Source organism: Schistocerca nitens, chromosome 7 (genome assembly GCF_023898315.1).
Source record: "Schistocerca nitens isolate TAMUIC-IGC-003100 chromosome 7, iqSchNite1.1, whole genome shotgun sequence".
Taxonomy (NCBI): Eukaryota; Metazoa; Arthropoda; class Insecta; order Orthoptera; family Acrididae; genus Schistocerca; species Schistocerca nitens.
Genome location: NC_064620.1, coordinates 138,194,245 through 138,221,961, shown reverse-complemented (window position 1 = coordinate 138,221,961; position 27,717 = coordinate 138,194,245). Strand labels below are relative to the sequence as shown.

General features: G+C 45.9%; 1 protein-coding gene across 2 annotated transcripts in view; it reads right to left on the bottom strand.

Annotated features, from left to right (window-relative positions):
• The window catches only part of LOC126195829 (glutamate--cysteine ligase regulatory subunit), a 57,713-nt gene that overhangs the window by 27,241 nt on the left and 2,755 nt on the right, over positions 1–27,717 (bottom strand). For both annotated transcript variants that reach the window (XM_049934501.1, XM_049934502.1), the window contains exons 3-4: positions 13,075–13,201; positions 12,716–12,915 (exon numbers count right to left, since the gene is read on the bottom strand). In XM_049934501.1, coding sequence (XP_049790458.1) covers positions 12,716–12,915; positions 13,075–13,201 — 327 coding nt within the window. The remainder of the gene's footprint in view (positions 1–12,715; positions 12,916–13,074; positions 13,202–27,717) is intronic.

Here is a 27,717-nt window from a genome sequence, read left to right as displayed (position 1 = left end):
CTCCGACAAGGATCAGACAAAACAAATTAAAACACAAAGAGTGTGACGGTGGTTGGCCGACCATAGAGAGAGGGAAAAAAAAAAAAAAAAAAAAAAAGAGGAAAAGCCAACCACCAATAACACATTAAAAACTCAGTTTAAAATCAGATGCTAAAAGCCAGAATCAACACTAAAAATCATAAACACTCCCTGCCCGAATAAAACTCAAAACTAAGCCCACCATGGCAGAGTCGTCTATTAAAAGGGCAGAGAGCGTGTCAGGCAGCGCAAACGTCTGCCTGAGCACAGATAAAAGTGGACGGTCCAACAAAATGTGGACCACTGTCAATGCCGAGCCGCAGCGACAGAGAGGGGGGTCCTCACTGCGCAATAAGTGGCCGTGGGTCATCCGTGTGCGCCCAATACGCAGTCGGCAGAGGACGACAGACTCCTTGCGAGAGACTCGCAAGGAGGAGTGCCACACAGTCGTCGTCTCCTTGACGGCACGGAGTTTGTTAGGGGCGGCCAGACTGCGCCATTCAGCGTCCCAAAGAGAGAGAACTTTGCGGCGTAAGACTGCCCTCAAATCAGTCTCCAGAAGGCCAATGTCTAGAGTGTGTTCACTGGTGGCCTGTTTGGCCAGGCGGTCAACACGTTCATTGCCTGGGATACCGACATGACCGGGGGTCCACACAGAGACCACAGACTGGCCGCAACGGGCAAGAGTATGCAGGGACTCATGGATAGCCATCACCAGACGAGAACGAGGGAAACACTGGTCGAGAGCTCGTAAACCGCTCAGGGAATCGCTACAGATAACGAAGGACTCACCTGAGCAGAAGCGGATATACTCTAGGGCACGAAAGATGGCGACCAGCTCAGCAGTGTAAACACTGCAGCCATCCGGCAAGGAACATTGTTCGGAATGGTCCCCTAGAGTAAGCGCATAACCGACATGACCAGCAACCATCGAACCGTCAGTGTAAACAACGTCAGGGCCCTGATATGTGGCCAGGATGGAATAAAAGCGGCGGCAGAAGGCCTCTGGAGGGACTGAGTCCTTCGGGCCCTGTGCCAAGTCGAGCCGAAGGCAAGGGCGAGGAACACACCATGGGGGTGTACGCAAAGTGGCCCGGAAAGGAGGTGGAACAGTGAAAACCCGAAGCCCGGAGAGAAGTTCTTTGACGCGGACTGCGATCGTAGAACCTGACCGTGGCCGATGTTCTGGCAGATGGACGACCGATTGCGGGAACAGGAAACGATAGTTTTGATGCCCGGGCAAGCTAAAAACATGGGCAGCATAAGCGGCCAGTAAATGTTGGCGCCTCAATCGCAGTGGAGGGACACCAGCCTCCACAAGTACGCTGTCCACAGGGCTGGTCCAGAAGGTGCTGTGTAGTATTGGGTCCAGCACCCGCAACGCAGATGGGGATGCTGAGCCATAAGCCAGGCTCCCGTAATCCAGACGGGACTGGATTAACGCCTGGTAGAGCCGGAACAGGGTAGATCGGTCGGCGCCCCAGCTGGTGTGGCTCAAACATCTCAGAGCATTTAGATGCCGCCAACACGCCTGTTTAAGCTGCCGAATATAAGGCAGCCAAGTCAGCCGGGCATCAAAAACTACACCCAAAAACCTGTGGGTCTCCACCACAGCAAGGAGGTCGTCGGCAAGATAAAGCCGCGGCTTAGGATGGACTGTTCGGCACCGGCAGAAATGCATAACGCGGGTCTTGGCAGCCGAAAACTGAAAACCATGCGCTACAGCCCAAGACTGCGCCTTGCGGATAGCGCCCTGTAGCTGACGTTCAACAGCTGCAATGCCAGTAGAGCTGTAGTAAAGGCAGAAGTCGTCAGCATACAGGGAAGCGGAGACAGAATTGCCCACCGCTGCAGCAAGATCGTTTATGGCAATTAAAAACAGGCAGACACTGAGGACAGATCCCTGTGATACCCCGTTCTCCTGGATTCGGGAGGAACTATGGGAGGCCGCGACTTGTACGCGGAAGGTACGATACGACAGAAAATTGCGGATAAAGAGTGGCAGAGGGCCCCGAAGACCCCATCCATGAAGCATAGAAAGGATGTGATGACGCCATGTCGTATCGTACGCCTTCCGCATGTCGAAAAAGACAGCGACCACGTGCTGACGGCGGGCAAAGGCAGTACGGATGGCCGACTCCAGGCTCACCAGATTGTCGGTGGCGGAGCGGCCTTTACGGAACCCACCCTGAGACGGAGCCAGAAGGCCCCGAGATTCCAGTACCCAATTCAAGCGCCGGCTCACCATCCGTTCGAGAAGCTTGCAAAGAACGTTGGTGAGGCTAATGGGGCGGTAGCTGTCCACCCCCAAAGGGCTCTTACCTGGTTTCAAAACGGGGATGACAATGCTTTCCCACCATTGCGATGGAAACTCACCCTCGACCCAGAGACGGTTGTAAAGGTCGATGTGGCGTCGCTTGCAGTCCACTGAAAGGTGTTTCAGCATCTGACAGTGGATGCTGATCTGGCCCAGGAGCGGTATCAGGGCAAGCGGCAAGGGCACTGTGAAATTCCCACTCACTGAATGGAGCATTGTAGGATTCAGAATGGTGGGTGCGAAAAGAAAGGCTCCGATGTTCCATCCGCTCTTTAATGGAGCGGAAGGCCAGTGAGTAATTGGATGAAGCGGAACTAAGAGCAAAATGCTCTGCCAAGCTGTTGGCAATTTCATCGGTGTCTGTACAAACTGCTCCATTCAGTGAGAGCGCAGGGACGCTGACAGGGGTCCGATAGCCGTAGAGGTGTCGGATCTTGGCCCAGACCTGCGATGGAGAGACATGGAGGCCAATGGTGGACACATACCGCTCCCAGCACTCTTGCTTGCTTTGGCGGATAAGGCGGCGGGCCCGCGCACGCAGCCGTTTGAAGGTGATAAGGTGGTCAATGCAGGGTTGTCGCTTGTGACGCTGGAGCGACCACCAAGGCACAGTACGCCACCGAGGGGACCCAGAAGAAATGGAATGGCAGATTCGGCGGCAGTAACGATGCCGGTGGTGACCGATTGAACCACCGCATCAATGTCATCACTAGAGAGAGGCTCAATAGCGGCAGTGGAGGAAAACAAGTCCCAGTCAGCCTTATTCATAGCCCACCTGCAAGGGCGCAGAGAAGACTGACGCTGTGGCAGTGACGGAAAGATCGGAAAGTGGTCACTACCACACAGGTTGTCATGTACTCTCCATTGGACAGACGGTAAGAGGCTAGGGCTGCAGATCGAAAGGTCGATGGCCGAGTACGTGCCATGCGCCACGCTAAAGTGTGTGGAGGAACCATTATTTAAAAGCGAAAGATCGAGCTGTGCCAATAAATGCTCAATGGTGGCGCCTCGACCTGTCGCCACTGACCCACCCCACAGAGGGTTATGGGCGTTGAAGTCGCCCAATAACAAGAAAGGTGGCAGCAATTGGGCTATCCGAGCAGCCAGGACATGATGCGCAACAGCACCATCCGGTGGAAGGTAAAGACTGCAGACAGTAACAGCCTGTGGCGTCCACACCCGAACAGCGACAGCCTCTAAAGCTGTATGTAGACGGACAGACTCGCTGTGAAGAGAGTTAAGGACATATATGCAGACGCCACCAGACACCCTTTCATAAGCTGCCCGGTTCTTATAATAACCCCGATAGCCACTGAGGGCAGGGGTTCGCATTGCTGGAAACCAAGTTTCCTGAATAGCAATGCAGAAGAAAGGGTGAAGACTGATAAGTTGTCGGAGCTCAGCTAGATGGTGGAAGAAACCGCTGCAGTTCCACTGGAGGATGGTATTGTCCATGTCCGAGAGAGGCGTGACGGGACTTGGAAGGCAGATTACGCCGCTGGGTCACCTGCTGCCTCCAACTGAGCACCGGTGCTAGCGCTATCCATGGCGTCTGAGGGACCGGTGAGATCGAGGTCCTCAGCGGATGCCAGAATCTCCACCGTCCTCAGACGCAGAGCTGGAAGGGTGCAGTGGGGTGGCTGTCACCGCGAGTTCCTTGGGCTTAGAGCTCTTCTTCTTGGATTTCTCACGCTGCTCCTTGGGTTTAACTGGCTGGGAGGGCTTCACTGATTGTCTCCGGGACTGAGGAGGACCGTGAAGCCCTACGACCAGTGGATTGTGGGCACTTACGCAACTGTCGGTCGTCACCCTTCCCACTGGTGTAAACCTGGGAAGGGAGGGACCCAAGGGACCCCTTGCGAGCATGAGAAGCCGAAGAAGTTGGACACTTCCCGGCTTAGAAGCGGGGACGGACGTCCCCGATGGGTGGGAGGATGTTGTCTTGAGGTAGGTGGTGCAGGAGCAACCGGTTGGGTAGAGCGCCCCCCCCCCCCCCCCCCCACGGGCAAGGGGGCAGGAGTAGTTGTACTGCTCATCGATCTGGCTGGAAGCCTCGAAACTGATGGGGCTAGCACAGTTGATGTAGCAGCTGCGTAAGAAGACGTCATTCGCACAGGATGTAGTGTCATACACTCCTGGAAATTGAAATAAGAACACCGTGAATTCATTGTCCCAGGAAGGGGAAACTTTATTGACACATTCCTGGGGTCAGATACATCACATGATCACACTGACAGAACCACAGGCACATAGACACAGGCAACAGAGCATGCACAATGTCGGCACTAGTACAGCGTATATCCACCTTTCGCAGCAATGCAGGCTGCTATTCTCCCATGGAGACGATCGTAGAGATGCTGGATGTAGTCCTGTGGAACGGCTTGCCATGCCATTTCCACCTGGCACCTCAGTTGGACCAGCGTTCGTGCTGGACGTGCAGACCGCGTGAGACGACGCTTCATCCAGTCCCAAACATGCTCAATGGGGGACAGATCCGGAGATCTTGCTGGCCAGGGTAGTCGACTTGCACCTTCTACAGCACGTTGGGTGGCACGGGATACATGCGGACGTGCATTGGCCTGTTGGAACAGCAAGTTCCCTTGCCGGTCTAGGAATGGTAGAACGATGGGTTCGATGACAGTTTGGATGTACCGTGCACTATTCAGTGTCCCCTCGACGATCACCAGTGGTGTACGGCCAGTGTAGGAGATCGCTCCCCACACCATGATGCCGGGTGTTGGCCCTGCGTGCCTCGGTCGTATGCAGTCCTGATTGTGGCGCTCACCTGCACGGCGCCAAACACGCATACGACCATCATTGGCACCAAGGCAGAAGCGACTCTCATCGCTGAAGACGACACGTCTCCATTCGTCCCTCCATTCACGCCTGTCGCGACACCACTGGAGGCGGGCTGCACGATGTTGGGGCGTGAGCGGAAGACGGCCTAACGGTGTGCGGGACCGTAGCCCAGCTTCATGGAGACGGTTGCGAATGGTCCTCGCCGATACCCCAGGAGCAACAGTGTCCCTAATTTGCTGGGAAGTGGCGGTGCGGTCCCCTACGGTACTGCGTAGGATCCTACGGTCTCGGCGTGCATCCGTGCGTCGCTGCGGTCCGGTCCCAGGTCGACGGGCACGTGCACCTTCCGCCGACCACTGGCGACAACATCGATGTACTGTGGAGACCTCACGCCCCACGTGTTGAGCAATTCGGTGGTACGTCCACCCGGCCTCCCGCATGCCCACTATACGCCCTCGCTCAAAGTCCGCCAACTGCACATACGGTTCACGTCCACGCTGTCGCGGCATGCTACCAGTGTTAAAGACTGCGATGGAGCTCCGTATGCCACGGCAAACTGGCTGACACTGACGGCGGCGGTGCACAAATGCTGCGCAGCTAGCGCCATTCGACGGCCAACACCGCGGTTCCTGGTGTGTCCGCTGTGCCGTGCGTGTGATCATTGCTTGTACAGCCCTCTCACAGTGTCCGGAGCAAGTATGGTGGGTCTGACACACCGGTGTCAATGTGTTCTTTTTTCCATTTCCAGGAGTGTATTTCCTTTTGGCCTCAGTATAGGTCAGCCAGTCCAGGGTCTTATATTCCATGATTTTGTGCTCTTTCTGAAAGACTCTGCAGTCTGGCGAGCAAGGTGAATGATGCTCTCCGCAGTTGACACAGATGGAAGGCGGGGCACATGGAGTATTGGGATGTGATGGGCGTCCGCAATCTCGACAGGTGAGGCTGGAAGTGCAGCGGGAAGACATATGGACGAACTTCCAGCACTTAAAGCACCGCATCGGCGGAGGGATATATGGCTTGACATCACAATGGTACACCATCACCTTGACCTTCTCCGGTAATGTATCACCCTCGAAGGCCAAGATGAAGGCACCGGTAGCAACCTGATTGTCCCTCGGACCCCGATGAACGCGCTGGACGAAATGAACACCTCTACGCTCTAAGTTGGCGCGCAGCTCGTCATCAGACTGCAAAAGGAAGTCCCTATGGAAAATAACACCCTGGACCATATTTAAACTCTTATGTGGTGTGATGGTAACGTTAACATCCCCCAACTTGTCACAAGCAAGTAACCTGCATGACTGGGCGGAGGATGCCGTTTGTATCAGTACTGACCCAGAGCGCATTTGGGACAAGCCCTCCACCTCCCCAAACTTGTCGTCTAAATGCTCGACGAAGAACTTATGCTTTGTGGATAGAAAAGACTCCCTATCAGCTCTCGTGCAAACTAAGAATCGGGGCGAATAACTGTTACCTCCATCCTGAGACTTACGCTCCTCCCACAGCGTGGCCAGAGAGGAGAACGTTTTCGGATCGTACTTCTGAGCATTAAATTGAGCCCGAGAACGCTTAGAGACTGCTGGCGGCTGGCCGCCAGCGAGAGATGAAGTACCACGCTTCATTGCGGGTCATCCGCCGTGATGCCACTTACTCCGACCAAGGGCCCTCCCCACGGGCGCCACCCAGCCGCAGCAATAGCCACCTGGCAGGATGGCCATTGCCGGGAGTCCTGATGCCCCAGGGAGACGGGCATCTACTCCTTGGCATACGTGGAGAGTTAACAGCGCAGGCATCAGTAGAGCGATCCCTGTGTTGTCAGGGGGCTACAACCAACAGGGTACATGGCGGCCCCACCACAACGGACTGGCTACCGTGCTGGATGTTAGGTGACATGTGGTCCACGGTCGCTGTCAGTGCAGAAAGTGGCACTGCACAGCGCAAGGTGGAAAGTGCACGCAGGAACGTATCCATGCCCAAGAGATGGAGAGCGGGCAGGACTGCAATGCAACGACAAAGAAGCTGGTGAAAGGTCTGATCGCTAGATGGACACAATGCACCAAGTAAGGCGCCCTTCCCCAATCGGCTCGCTCTTTGGAAAAATTTTGAGAGATGGAGGTCAAACCCAACAGGGGACCATCACATACGGCCGAAAAGTTTGAGACTTCTTTTGGTCACCTCTTACGACAGGCAGGAATACCGCGGGCCTATTCTTACTCCCGAACCCGCAGGGGGAGTTTTTAAGAGTAGCTTCAAACTTTAAAAATGTTGTCTATAATCAGTAATCCTCTTTGAGGTAGCAAGAAGTTTCCAAGAATTTGTAAGTATGTTATCTTGAGCAGCCATGGAGTTCTCGTGACTTTTCAGATTTTTGCTTTAGGCAAGTATTTCAATAGTGTTTACACAAGTAATTGGTAGGCAGAGGCTCTGTATTAGATCCTGGAGCTATTAGCTAACTGAAGTGATAATAGAGTAATAAAATTTCCAGAATACATTTGTCTAGGTAACATAGTTAAGTGATTAACATGGCAAGATCACAGGCTAATGTAAATGTCAAATGCTGGTACATTAACAACCAGTGTAATTGCAGGAATGTTAAATGCATGCATGCAAATGTGCGTGTATTGCATCGTACAGGTGTCATGTCAGTTTGTGGGATGGAGTTTCATGCTTGTTGCACTTTATCTGTCAATACAGCAACGGCTATGTTGTTTTAGATCACGCTGGAGTTGTCCGATTATGTCCCATAAGTGCTCAATTGGAGACAGATCTGGTTATCGAGCATGCCAAGGCAACACGTCGACACACTGCAGAGCACACTGGGTTACAACAGCAGCATGTGGAGGAGTATTATCCCATTGGAAAACACAACCTGAAATCCTGTTCACTAATGGCAGCACAACAGATCGATCACCAGACTGATGTACAGATTTGCAGTTAGCGCACATGGAATAACCACGAGAGTATTCCATGTTGTCATATGACACTGCATCCGGCTGATGTAGATATTTTATTTTCTGCTACAATTTCGCAGTGTGTAGGTCCAGTGTGTCTTGCATGCAGCAAGGTTGGTTGCAGGCACTCATTTGGCATCCTTTTAACCAACACTCAACCATCACTGTCAGAATAAGCTTTCATCAGACAGCACAACAGACCTCCACCCTGCCCACCAATGAGCTCTTGCTTGACACCACTGAAGTCACAAATGCCAGCAATTTGGGGGCAGTTGAATGCACCCTAGAGGGCGTCTGGTTCTGAGCTGTCCTTGAAGTAACAGATTTGTAACAGTTCACTGTGTCACTGTTATGCCCACTGATGGCCAAATTACTGCTGCAGATGCAGTACGATATGCCACAGCCGTACACAATGGTTTTCCCTCTCGGTAATGCCATCCGGAGCCCATTACCTTGTTATCATACTTGCTCTTTACTACTGCTACTACTACTACTGCTGCTGCTGCTGCAGTTGCAGCTGCTGGCAGTCTCAGACTGGCGACATTCCTGCCAGATCTTTCTGCAATATCGCAGACTGGATGTCCATGTTCTCCTAGCCCTACTACACAGCGTTGTACAACCTCTGAGGTGTGGATATTTGCTTCTGTTGCCTTAAAGGCGTTCTTGATTGACGTCAACTCACCACGTCCAAAATCTAAAGATAACTAATGCTCACAACCATTACAGCATGTATTTAAAGCAAACCCGATTTGCATCCTCATATTGGCACTACTAGCACCACTCTTATACGACTGGTATGACATTTGGATAAATACCATCTTTAAGATGTAGAAACACGCCTACAAACTTTCATTTATGTCACACAACTCCTTGGTTTAGCAATTTTTTTTTTCCTTGTCCGTGTATGTGGTTAGATCTTTGAATCACTCCAAGTAATTTGATTGCTATAAAGCTGCTATTGTTGCTGTAGAACTAGTGAACATTTCAGCCTTGCACTATGGATTAATATGAGGCTGAAAACTTTTCTGAAGAGTTATGAAACAGCAGAATGCCAATAACTGATTTGGGCCTGCTTATGATCGTTCCCTTGCTAATTACTGTAGTTACGGAATAATATTGCACAATTTGGCTTTCATAACATACATCACTACGACCATAGGGATTTAGTCACATGTGTATGTGATATCATGCAATACCACATCGTCATGAAGGATGGCAAAAGAAACATTTCAAATTATGACTACTAAGATAATATGTGGAGCAGAGTAATACAAACATGATGAGATACTTTTGGCAACAATCAGTCTTATCTACTCTAGTGAGCTCTGAACTGCATTCATCTCTGCATCGAATGTAATAATTTTGATTAGCTTTCATGTCCCACAGTCACAATCATCAAAAACAAATTAACACATTGCAGGATCCTTTTCTTAAAACTGTGTTGTAAAACAGTGACGTTATGGTTTGCATCTAATTCACGACTGCTAGATGTTTCTACTGAGATGCGACATAATTATTGTAAAATTTGTCAGTCAAAACGATGGTAACCTGGAAGTTGACCAAGCAGTCTGTCTACAGGAAGCATTTAGAGAAGTAACATTGAGGGGGGCGAGGGGGGGGATTGAAGTTTCACGTGAAGTTTTCTTTTGATGATTAGCATTTCTGTAAATGTTTAATTCAACAATAATGCCTCAAATCCCTTTGTTCAAGTTTTGTTAATCAAAAATAGTCACCTTCTGAAAAGCCTTCACAATGTCTGCAGAATTTTGCCAAGGTCATGTAACTAGTAAGTTTTTTTTGTTTTTGAGTACTTGATTTAAGTAAATGTGGTTTAGTTAATAGATTAATTACAATGCAACAGCATTCAGGGCACAGTAGATGACATTACCAGTGACCAATTTCTTTCAGGCACTGATCTTTCATGTAGGAGAATTCATATACCCGAGTGGACAATACAAATGCAAATGATTTGCAACTTTCCAATTAATGATGTTGACATGAGCAGGTAGTTAGAATAATAGACAAATAACTGACAACTAAACTGTTTTGTTGCCGAGGTGAATTAATGTCTACTTCAATATTTTGGAAGTCACTATAGGCATGTGTTACAATATACCAACAATTTAAAGATTTAAAAATTGATTAATTGCGAACTGGAAGTATGCGACCTTTGAAACATCTGTATAAAACTTCGTGTTAACAATCACATAGAGGTTATTTTAAAAAATTCACATTCCCATTTTTAACAAGTAATTGCCATCTTCAGATGTGCTTAATCCACTAAAATGCTTAGTACAGATAAACAAATATAGTCACACATTTTATGATGATCAAAGTTATTTAACATTTAAATGAATATAGTTTAGTGTGACACAGTAAGAGTCTTTAACTTTTATCATGTAATGACATGATGCACACTCATTGAAATGTTAAAAAAACATCATGAAATTCAAAGTGCCAAAGGATTTTGTTTACCAGTACAAAGCTTGTTACTGGCTCAAGACACCCGAAGGCAGGAACTCAGTAACTATTTGTTGAAACTGGTAATGTGAATATTTTTTAAATAACAGCTAAGCGATCACTGATTTAATAAATTTTTATACACAAGTCTTTTAGACTTTTCTCCAGGAGTTATTGCTGGTTGTAACATGGCAAGCCAGTTGTCTCAGAATGCTAATCTGTTTATGTATGTAGACAAAAGGTTTCACTGTTTTACATCCAGGAAGTTAGAGTGGCTTATGGAGTTCAGAAATTGGTGAAAAGGCTCCAAAATGGAACGTCTTTAGTTGTTGCAATTATCATCAACTGCCTGAAACAGTTATTAAGTACACTGGTGTGTAACACTTCAGGAGAAAAGTAACTTTCTCATGATCTGTCACTGATAAGCAACATAGATTGATGAAATGTTGACCATACATAGAAGGAACAGCTACAGCATGAAACAGAAGGTAACTGAAAGAAACACACATACCAACAGGAATGACACTTTATTAAAACAACTACCTTGAAGTCACTACGATTAACGACCACCCCCTGGACATTACAAAAGGCACCAAAATGGTTATTAATAGAGTGCGCGACTACCATGAGCGGCAATGTGTATTCTGCAATATGCTCCCATGTTGGTGACAAGGCTAGTAAGAAGTTTTTGTGGTAGGGCAATGTAAAGAAGTTTCACAAGTATTTGCAAGACTGTTACAACCATGAACCTTTAAGGTTGGTTGGTTGGTTGGTTGGTTGTTTTGGGGAAGGAGACCAGACATCGAGGTCATCAGTCTCATCTGATTAGGGTAGGAGGAGGAAGGAAGTCGGCCGTGTCCTTTGAAAGGAACCATCCCGGCATTTGCCTGGAGCGATTTAGGGAAATCACGGAAAACCTAAATCAGGATGGCCGGACGCGGGATTGAACCGTCGTCCTCCCGAATGAGAGTCCAGTGTCTAACCACTGCGCCACCTTGCTTGGTGAACCTTTAAGACTGATTTTTGGGTGGAGGTCAAAGCTCCTGGAAAAAACCGTATTTGCCCCACTGCCCATCATGCTAAATGTTGGCCACAGACTACTCTTTACCCCAGGTCATCAGTCCATATCTGCTCCAATCACACAACCTCCAGCTATTTCGTGCCTTGTATTGGGAGATGACACCCGTGAAAGCATTAGCCTGGTGACACATATAATGGCCCTTTATTTACGCTGAAATTTAATACGTGTGTGCCACTCCTGTCATGCCTGCTCCCTCAACCAGGCAGTCCCGGCACAAACATTTCTTCCCATGGCCATGCCCAGGCCACTCCTGGTAGTACCCCGATTTTGCTTGGACTTTTCGACCTCCAACCCAGAGGCTGAGCAGGTGGTATAGACATTTAAGGCTCAAATGCATAAGGCCTTGCTGTCAATATCAACTGAAGAACTGCTCCACAACTTCCTTGTCACATACCACTCCACCCCCCTCGAAAAGGCCAGTCCAACTGATATTGCAGTGGCGCAGGCATCAAACCCCCACTACTTGTGCAATAATGGTCTGATTTAAATAGCTTTAACAGAAGCATCAAACAATAGAAAATCCAGGATGGAACAATGACAATATTGTGAAAAGGATAATTGCTACTGACCACACAGTGGAAGTGTTGAGCCACAGAAAGGCACAACAAAATGACAGCTAACCAAGTCCAGTAAACTTCGGGCGAAAGAGTCTTTATTTGTGTGTTTGTGTGTGTGTGTTGTGATTCAGATGAAGGCTTCTTTGAGTAGAACCTTATTTGTTTAGTAGTCATTTTGTTGGGCCTGTCTGTGACTGAGCATTAAACGGAGGTATGTACTTTATTCCAGACGAATAATGTGTGAATTACCTGTATCACTTAGTTTCCAAGTACCTGGAAATTAAGATACAGAACTGTAAAGACGCCATGAATACCATTTTCCAAATTCACAATTCAATTTGGAAACTTGAAACTGAAAAATTGAATGACCTTTTATTAAGAATATTTATGACTGGATTAACATATTTTTTAAACCCAATGCTGAAATGAATTTTACTCAAATACAATGAAGTTTTAGCTACAATAGTTAAACTGTGAACCGGAACCAATGCTACTTCAGTGCATCATTTAAAAAAGTGAGATACAACAATACCTTTGCCCAGTTGTGCAGTGCCACAAAAATGTCTGTGTCTATATCACTGACTCCTATAGTGTAGAGCTTCTGACGTTCTGTGTAGTCTTCTAATACTGTCCACATCTCTTGAAGCTCTGGAAGGAGAGTTGTACTTTCTGCCTTGCTAGGATATGCCAACACAAGGGAGTCGACAAAATCGACATTGAGTGCGAGAAACACTGAAATGTAAACACTAGTATAGGACAAGCAATATTAATTACTATGTGAACTGCAAACTAAATCATATTTTGAATACAAATACATTTTCATAGATAATCAAATACAGTACAGGGTCAAAATTTATTTATATATTTAACGTTAAATGGAAGAGCACTTACTAGTTTCCAGAGCTTCACATAAGGTTTCCTTCTTTGGAGATGAAACAAATACTTTAATTCCTATTTTCAAGCCTTTTCTATCTTCTGAGGTAATCCCTGTTTGTGTGTCATCATCAAGTCGCTGAATCTGTGACAAAGATAAATAATATAAAATACTATGTTCAAGGATTACATTCTTATGGGGAGAGCAATCACAAGCAGTAAATACTAAGGCAACAAAGCAGGATAAATTCCTAGGTCAAACCCAACTGTTTCCACCATGCAGCTGCTACCTTCATGGTAACTATTACAATAGGCACTTAGTGGTGAACAAATTTGAATACAGATCTGCATATCTCAACAAGCCACTGCTAAATCACAATGAAGATTACTAATATCTTTTTTTCCCCTTTTCTATTCCATTCATATATAAAGCGAAGCAGAAGCGATTGCATAAAACTCCATATGCCTCATCTTTCTTACCTCATTGTTATAATACTTATGCAATGATATGATGGTGGTAGCATAATGAACACACAATTTTCTTTGAATACAGGTGCTCTAAATTTACAGCGTTTCACAAGAACTATGTTGCCTTTATTCCAAGGATTCAAATATAAGTTACCCAACTATTTCTGTTCTGCTTCCTATATGGGCAATACCGATCTGTTACAGACCAAACAGTGCTTATCTGAACTTGAATGATAGTTGTTGTCATGCCTACTGGAACAACAACTAATTAAACAAAATGAATAATGAGAATGACATTTCAGAAGAGTCAGGGAAGGTGGTTCAGCGTTGCTAAAACTATTCCCTGCAGCACTGGAGGTGTATAATTACCACTTTTAAAAGGAAATTTTACATGTTAACAATAAAGCCATTGAATAAATTGATAAGTTCAAGTGTTTCTGGCAGTTTAACACAGCTGGATGGACAACAAAAGGAAAACTAAACAATAAAAATGGTATTGATTGACAATTCCATAGAGTGCTGTGTGCACAACAACTATATAAAAAGAAGGAAGGTCAGCATTGGCCTTAATTTTGATGATTTATTAACAGCCAAATCGATTTTCGCTCGCATAATGTTCATCTTCAGTGCTTTAGCGTACAAATTAAAGCTCATAGGCACTGGTGTCTAGTTATTAGCAGTAACAGAAGCTATGAAACAATATTGTGACTTCTGTTACTGCTAATAACTAGACATTAGTGCCTACAAGCTTTAATTTGTACGCTAAAGCACTGAAGATGATCATTATGCGAGCGAAAATCGATTTTGCTGTTAATAAATCATCAAAATTACAGCCAATGCTGACCTTCCTTCTAATTTTAATAAAAATGGTCTTGCAGAACTTCTGATAAATTGAATAGGAAGTCCATTACTAAGCTTACAGTCTACCTCAAAATAAATGCTTACAATCAACGTGTATTACCAGTTTAAAGTTATGGCAGAGACAGACAGACTTCTTATGGCTGGGGAGGGGGAGGGGGAGCAGTGTGGACAATGCAGGACAGGGTCAGCAGCAAGAGTCTCTTCTTTCTCTCCTCAGCTTATTTGCAACTATTTGTCATGCCACAGTATGTGTAAGTAGGTTTTCAAACAAACATACATTTTTTTTCTGAGAAAACACAGCTACATGCTAGCCATTTACACAATAAGATTTTTACGAAACTTCCTGGCAGATTAAAACCGTGTTTAGACCAAAACTCAAACTCAGGATCTTTGCCTTTCTCGGGTAAGTGCACTATGCACTGAGCTACCCCAGCACGACTCGTGACCCACACAGTTTTAATCTGCCACAGAGTTTCATATCAGCGCACAATCCGCTGCAGAATGAAAATTTAATTCTGGGTGATTTTTTTTATCTTTACAAGCAAAGTACTCGGCATTGCTGAGGTGTGTATTTATTTCAATTCTGTTAGTCTATCCGCTCCTCCCCCATCCCAATAGCAGATTGCTGATTCTTACCTTCACAGCATTTCTTTCCAGATAGTAAGTGATGTGTACTAAGTTTGTTTGAAATCAGCCCAGTGGTTTAATACGAGATGTGGAATGTAAAACATACATTTTTATAATATGCATGGATCTACAACAAAATCTGATAAATGTAACCCAACTACAACTGTCAACACAGAAATTCATCTGTTGAATAGGTGGAGTTGTCAAGTAGAAATGGTTCCAGTTTGTTTTTGAAAATCTGATACCTGTCAGTGCCAGTAATTCACACGGAGGTGGTGAAATCTTTTTTAGCTGCACACTTTGCTCCTTTCTGTGCAAGAGTAAGGTCAAGTTGTAGAGTGTGGAGGCTATTTTTGTTCTTAGTGTTACGTTTACGAGTGCTATTCTTTTCAAACTGGGCCCTATTCTTCAACATATTTCACAATAATGAATGTAACGTGAGACTGTTGCTGGTTTGCCCAATTTTTTTGAACAGTTGCTTACATGAAGTTCAAGGATGGATGTCAGATAACCTTATAGTGCATTTCTGTACAGTGAATAGATATCAACTCCCATGAACCACAGACCTTATTAAGGTGGGGTGCGTAGCGTGCCTCAACCATAAAGATAGCCACAGCCTAGGTGGAACCACAACAGAAGGATGTAGGCTGAGAGCCCAGACAAATAAGTGGATTCTAAAGAGGGACAAGAAGCCTTTCCAGCAGTTGCAGGGGGCAACAGTTTGGATGACTGACTGATCTGTCCTTTGAAAGTTAGACAACATGGCCTTGCTGTGCTGGCACTGCAAAAGGCAGACAGCATCTCTGGATGGATATTACCCAGGAGGATATTGTCATCAGAAAAAAGAAAACTGGCATTCTACAAGTTTCAGTGTGGAATGTTACCTCTCTTAATCGAGTATGGAGATTAGAGAATTTAGATAGGGAAACTGATAGGTTGAAATTATAGTAGTGTAGTAAGTAAAGTACAGGGTGCATCAGAAAGAATCATCCGATTTAAAAAAAAAAATTTAACTGTTATGCTATTTGAGATATGTGCATGAACAACATACTATTGGAAAGAGCAAACTCTCAAGTTTTACATGGTTCCTGCTAGTTAGTAACAGTATGCGGTTACTTCAGTTCTAGTAAATATCATGTCAGGACAACAGAAAGAGTTTAGCGTTCTGCATTTTGCGCAGTGCGGATCAGTTATAACTATTCAGTGTGGCTTTCGTACTAGGTATGGTGTGGATCCATCTACAGCACAGAGCATTAGATGTTGGCATTAACAATTTTGAGAAACAGGTTGTTTGTGTAAAGGCAAATCGCTGGGCCATCCCCAAGTGTCTGACACAGACACTGAACACACCCGACAGTTTTATTAGGAGTCCGCAGAAACCCATTCACCGTGCAGCTCAACAGCTCAACCCGCCCCCAATGTCCATGTGCTGCGTTGACATTTACACATGAAACCATACAAAATTCAGCTACTGTGAGCTCTTCATGAAGGTGACAAACAACAATGTGTAGATTTCTGTAATTTCGTTCTTGGAAAGACGGAGGATGACAGTTTTCTTCCACGCTTAGTGTTTAGTGATGAGGCAACATTCCATTTAAATGGAAAAGTTAACTGTCATAATGTAAGAGTATGGGGTACAGAACAACCACATGAAGTTATACAACATGAGAGGGACTATCCAAATTTTAATTAAATCTAGGGAGCAGCCGGAAGCCCACAAAGGCAGAGTGCAATAAGTGGACATGCATCCTCCAGTCCCTGCTACTTACCAGAGATACTCCACTAAGGAATTGCCGAGGAAAGACTAGCAACACTGACAGGGCAAGAGAAGCAGAGAGACAAAAGATGAAACTAGTCAACAGACCATGCGAGAGTGGGGAACACGAGTAAAAGAGCAGGTAGGGTGAGGACTGGGCTGGACCACCAAGCCCAGACAGCAGCACCCCAGTCTGGGCAGAGAAGGCAACAGTGTTGTGCCAACCCCTTAATGGGCTGATAATGTTAAGAAGCCTTCTCAAAGAGAGTGGTACAAGCTCCATTCATAAATAAAACTTGAATCTAAGTCAGCCACTGATGCATTGTTGCCTAACAACAGGGGTAGCGAGTCGGGAGATTAAGAGTGGGCCGCAGGGTGGCTAGGTTGGGACAGTCTAACAAAATGTGGATCACCATCAATTGGGAGCCACAATGACAGTGGGGTAGGTCCTTGTAACAGTGGAGATGACCATGAGTCAGCCAAGTATGGCCGATGTGGAGCCTGCAAAGGACGGTAGAGTCCTTACGAGAGGCCTGCAAGAAGGATCTCCACAGATTCTTAGTCTCCTTTATCACCCATAGTATGTTTGATGAAGTCAGAGTCATTCCATACTCCAGATTCCTCAAACGTGATGGCGTAATAACCAGTCTGAAGTCTGTTTCCAGAATACTGATACCAAGAGTCTGATTTACCAGTAGCCAGTTTAGCCAGGCTATCAATGAGTTCATTCCATGGGATTCTGATGCGGTCTGGGGTCCACATCGTTTGAGGGCATACAGGGAATACGGTAAAGTGATGACAAAGGGGTGGAGAGGTTAACACTGATTGAGAGCTTGCAAACTGCTCACTGCAGATGAGAAAGGACTCACTGGTCCAGGAACGGATATGTTCAAGAGCATCAGAGATGACTACAAATTCTGCAGTGAAAACACCACAGCCATCCAGCAAGGAGCACAGTTCAGTACGTCCCACATGAGTATAAGCAAAGCCTATATGACAAGCAACCATCAAGCCTCCAGTGTAGACTACTTCGGAACCCCTCAATGCACCAAGGATAGGAGAAAAACAAAATTGGTGGCACAGGGCCTCGAGATAAACCAAGTCTCTCGGACCTCGCGATAGGCCAAGATGGAGCTATGAATGAGGGATGCACCACAGAGATGTGTACGAGAGAGCCATGAGCAGAGTTGGTAGAGGAAACAGCTGGAGTTCAGAGAGGAAGAAAATGATGCGGATCGTGATTTTAACTCCGGATCTGGGTCGCCATTGCGGGAGATGGCATTCTGTTTCCGGAAGGAGGAGACTGTAGTTTGGACACTTAGGGAAGCTGCAAACATGGGTAATTTTATTGAAAAGCTGTTGTTGGTGCCTGATCTGCAATGGAGAACACAGCCTCCACAAGCTAGCTGTTCACAAGGCTAGTTCGTAAGACTCCTGTCGCAAGTTGAACCCTGCAGAGGTGTATCTGCAATGCCGAGGGCAATGCCAAAGCATATGCCAGACTCCCATACTAAATACGGGACTGTATCAGGGCTTTGTAAACCTGCAGAAGGGTAGTGCGATCTGCACCCCAGTGTATTAAAGTGCAGCCAGCACTTTCGCTTAAAGGTACGGTGTGACAGGAAGTTCTGGATAAAAATTTGGAGTGGACCCAGGAGACCCCATACACGTTATGTATCAATGGTGTTGTGTCACCACGTAGTGTCTAAGCCTTTTGTGGGTCAGAGAATATGGCTATAATGTGATAACATTGGGCAAAAGCTGTTCAAATGGCAGACTCCAGGTAAACCACATTATCAGTAGTGCAACGCCCTTGGTGATGCCAGGAGACCTGAGACTCAAGGAGCCAACACAGCCGCTGGCTCACCACATGTTCAAACAACTTACAGATAACATTGGTGGGACCTGTTGGGCGATAAAGATCTAGAGGGTGCTTTCCTGGTTTCAGTACTGGGACGATGATGCTTTCTCACCACTGCAATGGGAACGAGCCCTCAATCCAGATGAGGCTAAAGAGGGCATGGATATGACAATGACAATCCATTGATAGGTGCTTATTTGTTTGTGGATGCAGTTGGGTCCTGGGACGTATCAAGGCAATGGTTTAGGAACTGAATGGAGCATTATATGGCTTCAAGTAGCATATAGCGAAAGATAATTGCTTTCCCTCCACCCACTGTTTTAGTACACGAAAGGCAGGTTGATAATTGTCAGACGCAGAGGCTTTAGTACAATGCAGAGCAAAACGTTCACCTACAGCATCTGGGTTTGTGTAGATGGTGCCATTCTAGGTAATACCTAGAAGTGTCTGGTACCAATAGATGTGCTGATCTTTGCCCAAATTGGTTAACTGAAGGTACATGGCCTGATGGCTGAAACATACTGCTCCCAGTATTCTTCTTTCCATTATTTTATTAGGTGGTAGACCCAGGCAAGGGGACGTTTAAAGGCAATGATGCCCTACATTGATGAGTGCCATTTATTGTTCTGGGGAGCCTGCCCATGATCTCCAATGGCCTCTACCATTTCTGAGACCGCCAAGGTACTGTCTTTCGTTAGGGCAGGCACAAGGAATGGGAACACCAAATCAGCTGCTGAAAGAATGGCTGTAGTCCTATTTTGGACTGCCTCATCAATATCTCCATGCAATAGGGAACCAAGGGCGACAGAAGAGAAAAACACCCCAGTCAACACTGCTGAGAGCCTATCTGGGCACGCATCCACATCTACATTTATACTCCGCAGGCCACCCAATGGTGTGTGGCGGAGGGCACTTTACGTGCCACTGTCATTACCTCCCTTTTCTGTTCCAGTTGCGTATGGTTCGCGGGAAGAACGACAGTCTGAAAGCCTCCGTGCGCACTCTAATCTCTCCGATTTTACATTCGTGATCTCCTCGGGAGGTATAAGTAGGGGGAAGCAATATATTCGATACCTGATCCAGAAATGCACCCTCTCGAAACCTGGACAGCAAGCTACACCGCGATGCAGAGCGACTCTCTTGCAGAGTCTGCCACTTGATTTTGCTAAAACCATCTCCATAACGCTATCACGGTTACCAAATAACCCTGTAACGAAACGCGCTACTCTTCTTTGGATCTTCTCTATCTCCTCCGTCAACCCGATCTGGTACGGATCCCACACTGATGAGCAATACTCAAGTATAGGTCGAACGAGTGTTTTGTAAGCCACCTCCTTTGTTGATGGACTACATTTTCTAAGGACTCTCCCAGTGAGTCTCAACCTGGCACCCACCTTACCAACAATTAATTTTATATGATAATTCCGCTTCAAATCGTTCCGCACGCATACGCCCAGATATTTTACAGAAGTAACTGCTACCAGTGTTTGTTCCGCTATCATATAATCATACAATAAAGGATGGGACCTGGATAAACTGAAAGAACCAGAGGTTGTAGAGAGTTTCAGGGAGAGCATAAAGGAACAATTGACAGGAATGGGGGAAAGAAATGCAGTAGTAGAAGAAGAATGGGTAGCTCTGAGAGATGAAGTAGTGAAGGCAGCAGAGGATCAAGTAGGTAAAAAGACGAGGGCTAATAGAAATCCTTGGGTAACAGAAGAAATATTGAATTTAATTGATGAAAGGAGAAAATATAAAAATGCAGTAAATGAAGCAGGCAAAAAGGAATACAAACGCCTCAAAAATGAGATCGACAGGAAGTGCAAAATGGCTAAGCAGGGATGGCTAGAGGACAAATGTAAGGAAGTAGAGGCTTGTCTCACTAGGGGTAAGATAGATACTGCCTACAGGAAAATTAAAGAGACCTTTGGAGAGAAGAGAACCACTTGTATGAATATCAAGAGCTCAGATGGCAACCCAGTTCTAAGCAAAGAAGGGAAGGCAGAAAGGTGGAAGGAGTATGTAGAGGGTTTATACAAGGGCGATGTACTTGAGGACAATATTATGGAACTGGAAGAGGATGTAGATGAAGATGGAATGGGAGATACGATACTGCGTGAAGAGTTTGACAGAGCACTGAAAGATCTGAGTCGAAACAAGGCCCCCGGAGTAGACAACATTCCATTGGAACTACTGACGGCCTTGGGAGAGCCAGTCCTGACAAAACTCTACCATCTGGTGAGCAAGATGTATGAGACAGGCGAAATACCCTCAGACTTCAAGAAGAATATAATAATTCCAATCCCAAAGAAAGCAGGTGTTGACAGATGTGAAAATTACCGAACTATCAGTTTACTACGTCACAGCTGCAAAATACTAACGCGAATTCTTTACAGACGAATGGAAAAACTGGTAGAAGCGGACCTCGGGGGAAGATCAGTTTGGATTCCGTAAAAATGTTGGAACACGTGAGGCAATACTAACCTTATGACTTATCTTAGAAGAAAGATTAAGGAAAGGCAAACCTACGTTTCTAGCATTTGTAGACTTAGAGAAAGCTTTTGACAACGTTAACTGGAATACTCTCTTTCAAATTCTGAAGGTGGCAGGGGTAAAATACAAGGAGCGGAAGGCTATTTACAATTTGTACAGAAACCAGATGGCAGTTATAAGAGTCCAGGGACATGAAAGGGAAGCAGTGGTTGGGAAAGGAGTGAGACAGGGTTGTAGCCTCTCCCCAATGTTATTCAATATGTATATTGAGCAAGCAGTAAAGGAAACAAAAGAAAAATTCGGAGTAGGCATTAAAATCCATGGAGAAGAAGTAAAAACTTTGAGGTTCGCCGATGACATTGTAATTCTGTCAGAGACAGCAAAGGACTTGGAAGAGCAGTTGAACGGAATGGCCAGTGTCTTGAAACGAGGATATAAGATGAACATCAACAAAAGCAAAACGAGGATAATGGAATGTAGTCGAATTATGTCGGGTGATGCTGAGGGGATAGATTAGGAAATGAGACACTTAAAGTAGTAAAGGAGTTTTGCTATTTAGGGAGTAAAATAACTGATGATGGTCGAAGTAGAGAGGATATAAAATGTAGACTGGCAATGGCAAGGAAATCGTTTCTGAAGAAGAGAAATTTGTTAACATCTAGTATGGATTTAAGTGTCAGGAAGTCGTTTCTGAAGGTATTTGTATGGAGTGTAGCCATGTATGGAAGTGAAACATGGTCAATAACCAGTTTGGACAAGAAGAGAATAGAAGCTTTCGAAATGTGGTGCTACAGAAGAATGCTGGGGATAAGGTGGGTAGATCACGTAACTAATGAGGAGGTATTGAATAGGATTGGGGAGAAGAGAAGTTTGTGGCACAACTTGACTAGAAGAAGGGATCGGTTGGTAGGACATGTTTTGAGGCATCAAGGGATCACAAATTTAGCATTGGAGGGCAGCGTGGAGGGTAAAAATCGCAGAGGGAGACCAATAGATGAATACACTAAGCAGATTCAGAAGGATGTAGGTTGTAGTAAGTACTGGGAGATGAAGAAGCTTGCACAGGATAGAGTAGCATGGAGAGCTGCATCAAACCAGTCTCAGGACTGAAGACCACAACAACAAAGGATCCTTCTTTCTATGTATTTGCAATACATTACATTTGTCTATGTTAAGGGTCAGTTGCCACTCCCTGCACAAAGTGCCTATCCGCTGCAGATCTTCCTGCATTTCGCTACAATTTTCTAATGCTGCAATTTCTCTGTATACTACAGCATCATCTGCGAAAAGCCGCATGGAACTTCCGACACTATGTACTAGGTCATTTACATATATTGTGAAAAGCAATGGTCCCATAACCCTCCTTTGTGGCACGCCAGAGGTTACTTTAACGTCTGTAGACGTCTCTCCATTGATAACAACATGCTGTGTTCTGTTCGCTAAAAATTCTTCAATCCAGCCACACAGCTGGTCAGATATTCCGTACGCTCTTACTTTGTTTATCAGGCGACAGTGCAGAACTGTATCGAATGCCTTCCGGAAGTCAAGGAAAATAGCATCTACCTGGGAGCCTGTATCTAATATTTTCTGGGTCTCATGAACAAAGCGAGTTGGGTCTCACACGATCGCTGTTTCCGGAATCCACGTTGATTCCTACGGAGGAGATTCTGGGTTTCCAAAAACGACATGATACTCGAGCAAAAAACAGGAGTGTTGCTGATAAAAGGACAGACAGGAAGATCGGAAAGGGGTCACAACCACCCAGCTCATCAACAATTCTCCAGTGGATCGACGGGAGAAGCCAAAGGCTGCAAATGGAAAGGTCAATGGCCGATAAAGTTCCGTGTGCCACACTGAAGTGTGGGGTACTGATATTCAAGATGCAAAGGCCAAGTTGTGCCAGTACTTTTTTGAGGTCTTTACAATGGCCAATGATCATGGTACCACCCCACAAAGGGCTACGGACACTGAAATCACTCAATATTAGGAAAGGTTGGGGAGCTGAGAAACAATGCAAACAATATGTTCTGAGACACTTCACCGTCAGAAAGAAGGGAGGTAAACACTGTAGATGGTAATAGCCTGAAATGCCCTGACCTGAACACTGAACAGCCACATCCTCCAAAGGTGTATTAGGAGGCAGAAGTTCACTATGTGGAGTGCCCAGAACATGTGTGCAAAGTCTGCCCAACACCCTGTCACATATAGCACAATTCTTATAATATCCCTGATACCCAGGTATGGCTGGGATCCACATTGCTGGAAACCAGGTCTCCTGAAGGGCAATGCAGAAGGCAGGGGAAGTGCTTAAAAGATGTTTTAGATCAACCAGATGGTGGAAACTGCTACAATTCCACTGGAGAATAATGTTGATGTATTGAGAGGCCATGAAGGTTACACAGGAGGCAGGTTACACACTCGTGTCTCTTGCTGCCACTGGTTGAGGGGTTATGCCAGCAATACACATATGTTCTGGGTTCTGTTGTGTGGTGCGAACCGGGGCCTCAAAGGCTGCTGGAATCTCCTCCTCAGCCAGAAATGTGGAACAAGAGGGAGATCTGGTAGTGTGGGGGCCGCCAGAATGTGTCTTCTTGGAGAACTTTTCCTTGTCTTTCCTCTCCTTAGATGATTCCGATGATTGTGAGGGCTTCTCTGAATCTATTCCAGGTAAAGACGATGATCGCAAAGCCCTGCAATCAGCAGACTGTGGTTCCTTCAGCCACTGGTTGGTGTCCAGTTGCAGAGTGGCAGAAACCTTGGAAGGAAGTGTCCCAAGGGGACCCCTTTCCTGGCAAGACAAGACAGAAGAAGGTGATTCATCTTAGTCTGGGAGGTAGAGACCAATGGCCCTGGTGGGTGGGAAGCAGCAAGAGGGGAGCCCCAACAATCAGGGGGGCAAGCATTGTGAGCGGCCCCGAGGACCCATGGTACGAGGCGTAATGGGCAGGAGTACTGTCACCATAGGGGGCAACGTAGCTGTAGCATATGACTTTGTTCTACATGCTGGGAGCAAACACTTACTTCTTCTAGGCCCTTTCGGTAAGTTAATTTGTCCAGAGTTTTGTATTTTCTTCTCCCTCTGGGGGGTGGGGGGGGGTGGGGGGAAGAGTGCAGTCTGGTGAGCAGGGAGAATGGAGTTTTCCACAGTTGACACAGATGGGGGGAGAGGCACAAGAAGTATTCGCATGCATACTTGTCCACAATTTCTAGAGATGTGACTAGTGTTGCTACGCTAAGACATGCGCCCAAATTTCGAACTGTAAGGGTCTATGGATTGTGCGCAGCTGTGCGGTACGTTTACACGCGCGCGCCAGCCAACCTGTCTGGAACGCTGACGATTCGCTTGGTCAATAGACACGTGTCTGGCCGCACTGTGATGGAGAGTACGCCACTGGTCGCCGTCCGCAGCGGGCAGTATTAACTAGCGCGGCCTCAGGTGCGAATATGTCTCTTTTCTTAGCTCCCGATGGAGCCTTTCGATACGACCGTAATTAGCCAGTGTTTGGATGTCAGACAGTGATGATGGATGCACGTAGAACGCGTGTTTTATAATCTGCCTTTGTTAATAAAACTGTTTAAACTTACTTCTCGTGTTGGCGTATTCTTGCTGTACCTGAAGGACCCACCGCTTACAAATCCTGACAAAATATTCGTATAATCATCATCATCATCATCATCATCATCATCATCATCATCATCATCATCATCCGGAGCAACAACACAGACTAACTGCCTTGTAGAACACTTGAAATAGTGCATTGGGAGGGGGAGGGGGGGGGACGGCAGATATGGCTTCACAACACATCAGTATACCATCTCCTTTACCTTTTCAGACAATGAGTCACCCTCAAAGGCCAAGATGAAGGCACCGGTAGCGACTATATTTTCTTTTGGCCTCCAATGCACATAACGAACACAGTGTACACCACATCACACCAAGATGGCACGTAGCTCATCATCACATTGCAAGAGCAGGTCTCGGTTGAAAATGATACCCTGAGCCACACTTAGACTATAGTCTGTTGCTCAGAGTCCCCATGTCCCAGTCACGACGGGCACATACTCCTCGGCATACATGAGAAGTTTTCAGCTCAGGCACCAACGGTGCCTGTGTGGTCAGGTACTCGGCAACCGTTTCTCACCCCCTCCCCCCCCTCCCTGCCCCCCCCCCTCCCCCCCCCTCCCTGCCCCCCCCCCTCCCAACATGACGGCTACTGTGCTGGGTTTTGGGTATACTACATTATTGATGGATAGCTTTGAGAGATGAATTAGTGAAGACAGCAGAGGATCAAGTAGGTAAAAAAACAAGGGCTAGTAAAAATCCTTGGGTGACACAAGATATATTGAATTTAATTGATGAAAGGAGAAAATATAAAAATGCAGTAAATGAAGCAGGTGAAAAGGATACAAATATCTCAAAAATGAACAACAGGACATGCAAAATGGCTAAATGGGGATGGCTAGAGGACAAACACTAGGGTGTAGAAGCATGTATCACTAGGTGGTAAGATATATACTGCTTACAGGAAAATTGAGATCTTTAGAGAAAAGAGAACCACCTGTATGAATATGAAGAGCTCAGATGGAAAACCAGTTTTTACCAAAGAAGAAACGTGGAAGGAGTATATAGAGGGCCTATACATGGGTGATTTACTTGAGGGCAATATTATGGAAATGGAAAAGGACCTAAATGAAGATGAAATGGGAGATATGATACTGCATGAAGAAACTGACAGAGCACTGAAAGACCTAAGTCGAAACTAGGTCCCGGGAGTAGACAACATTCCATTAGAACTACCAATAGCCTTGGATGAGCCAGCCATGACAAAACTATTCGACTTCACTAATTCCCACTATTTCTAAAGTTCTTTAACCTATCCATTTCCCTTTTTAAATGTTCTAACCTTCCTGCCCGATTAAGAGATCTGATACTCCATGCTCAGATCTGTAGAACGCCAGTTTCATTTCTCCTGATAACTTCGTCGTCCTGAGTAGGGCCCGCCCAGAGATCCAAATGGGGGACTATTTTACTTCCAAAATATTTTACCCAAGAGGACGCCATCATCATGCAGTAAAGCTGCATGCCCTCAGGAAAAATTACAGCTGCCGTTTTCCCTTGCTTTCAGCCATTCGCAGTACCAGCACAGCAAGGCTGTTTTGGTTTATGTTACAAGGCCATATCAGTAAATCATCCAGACTGTTGCCCCAGCAACTACTGAGAAGGCCCTCTTCAGGAACCATATGTTTGTTTAGCTTCTCAACAGACACACCTTCATTGTGGCTGCACCTATGGTGCAGCTGTCTATTGCTGAGGCCTCCCCGCCAACCGCAAGGTCAATAGTTCATGGGGAGGGGGGATGTAGTAAACATAATTACATACATGGAAGCTCACCTGTAGCTTTGTAAAAATTATGAACAGATTTCAAATAATTCCACAGCAATGAGACCATGCTGTGCATATGAAAAATTATGGGTATTCAAGAAAGGACAACATGCACTTGTTACAAAATCTGGTGTTTGCACGTTTCAAAGATGCTCGATACAATTTATAGGATGTGCACGATAGTGACCTACTATGTAGTGCACATCAACTTGCAATTGACAGAGTTATTTCTAGGGAAACAGTGAATGGTTGCGTACCTTCAAACGATGCTACAAAACTGGAAGGCACAAGATAACGAAATTTCAAACAGAGTCGACTTGACGACATTCTTGTGTCTTCCGTTCCTTCCTAAAGACTGAGCAAATTGATGAACAATGAAGATGATCTGTTCAACTGACAGGAGGAGGATCATCTACAGTTTCTGCACTCTGGTCCGCCATGCAGAAAAACTGGACGACATATGACCAAAGCATAAACATCAGGAACACTTCATGGGTGGCGTGATGTAGGGTCTCACAACACACCTGTACACGAAAATTAATTTTCTTGGAAATTCCCTTCAGAGGCTAAAATGTCTGTATCCGTTTGATTATCTTTATGATCTTTTTGTACACACCAGACAACATGTACACCTCACTGTTCAACATTGGCCTGTAGCTCATCATCTGTCTCGAGTGTAAGTTCTCTGTGGAAGGCAAGTCCCTGAACTACATCCGAAGTGTTGCATGGGGCAATGGTTACTGATATATAGTAATGCACATGTCTGAAGCACTGTAGGTTGTGCAGCAGATGCACCTGCAGTTTGCAGTGATACAGTGGATACAGTGCACATTATTCGCAATAACAACTTCTACAAATTCATCTTCTCCGTGTTACACAAAAAATAATGTTTACCGACTGCAGTAAAAGTCTCCAGTTCGAGTAGATACAAGGTACTGGATAAACTCATTCACTCTCTATCATTTACCTTCTCCCTCTTCCCATTGGGCAGCCACGGTAAGGGAAGCAGTCCAATTACAACTGCCTGCACAGAAATTTCTAGGTATGACTGACGAGACAGCCAAATCAGACTGACCACTGCTTTGGTTAATTGGGTATGTTTCATATGTGCAAAACATACAACTTAATGCCACCCACTTCAATAAAGAACTCTTCCCATGAGTGCCACCCAGCTGCTGCAAAATCATCTGGCACAATGGCCATTTACGGGAA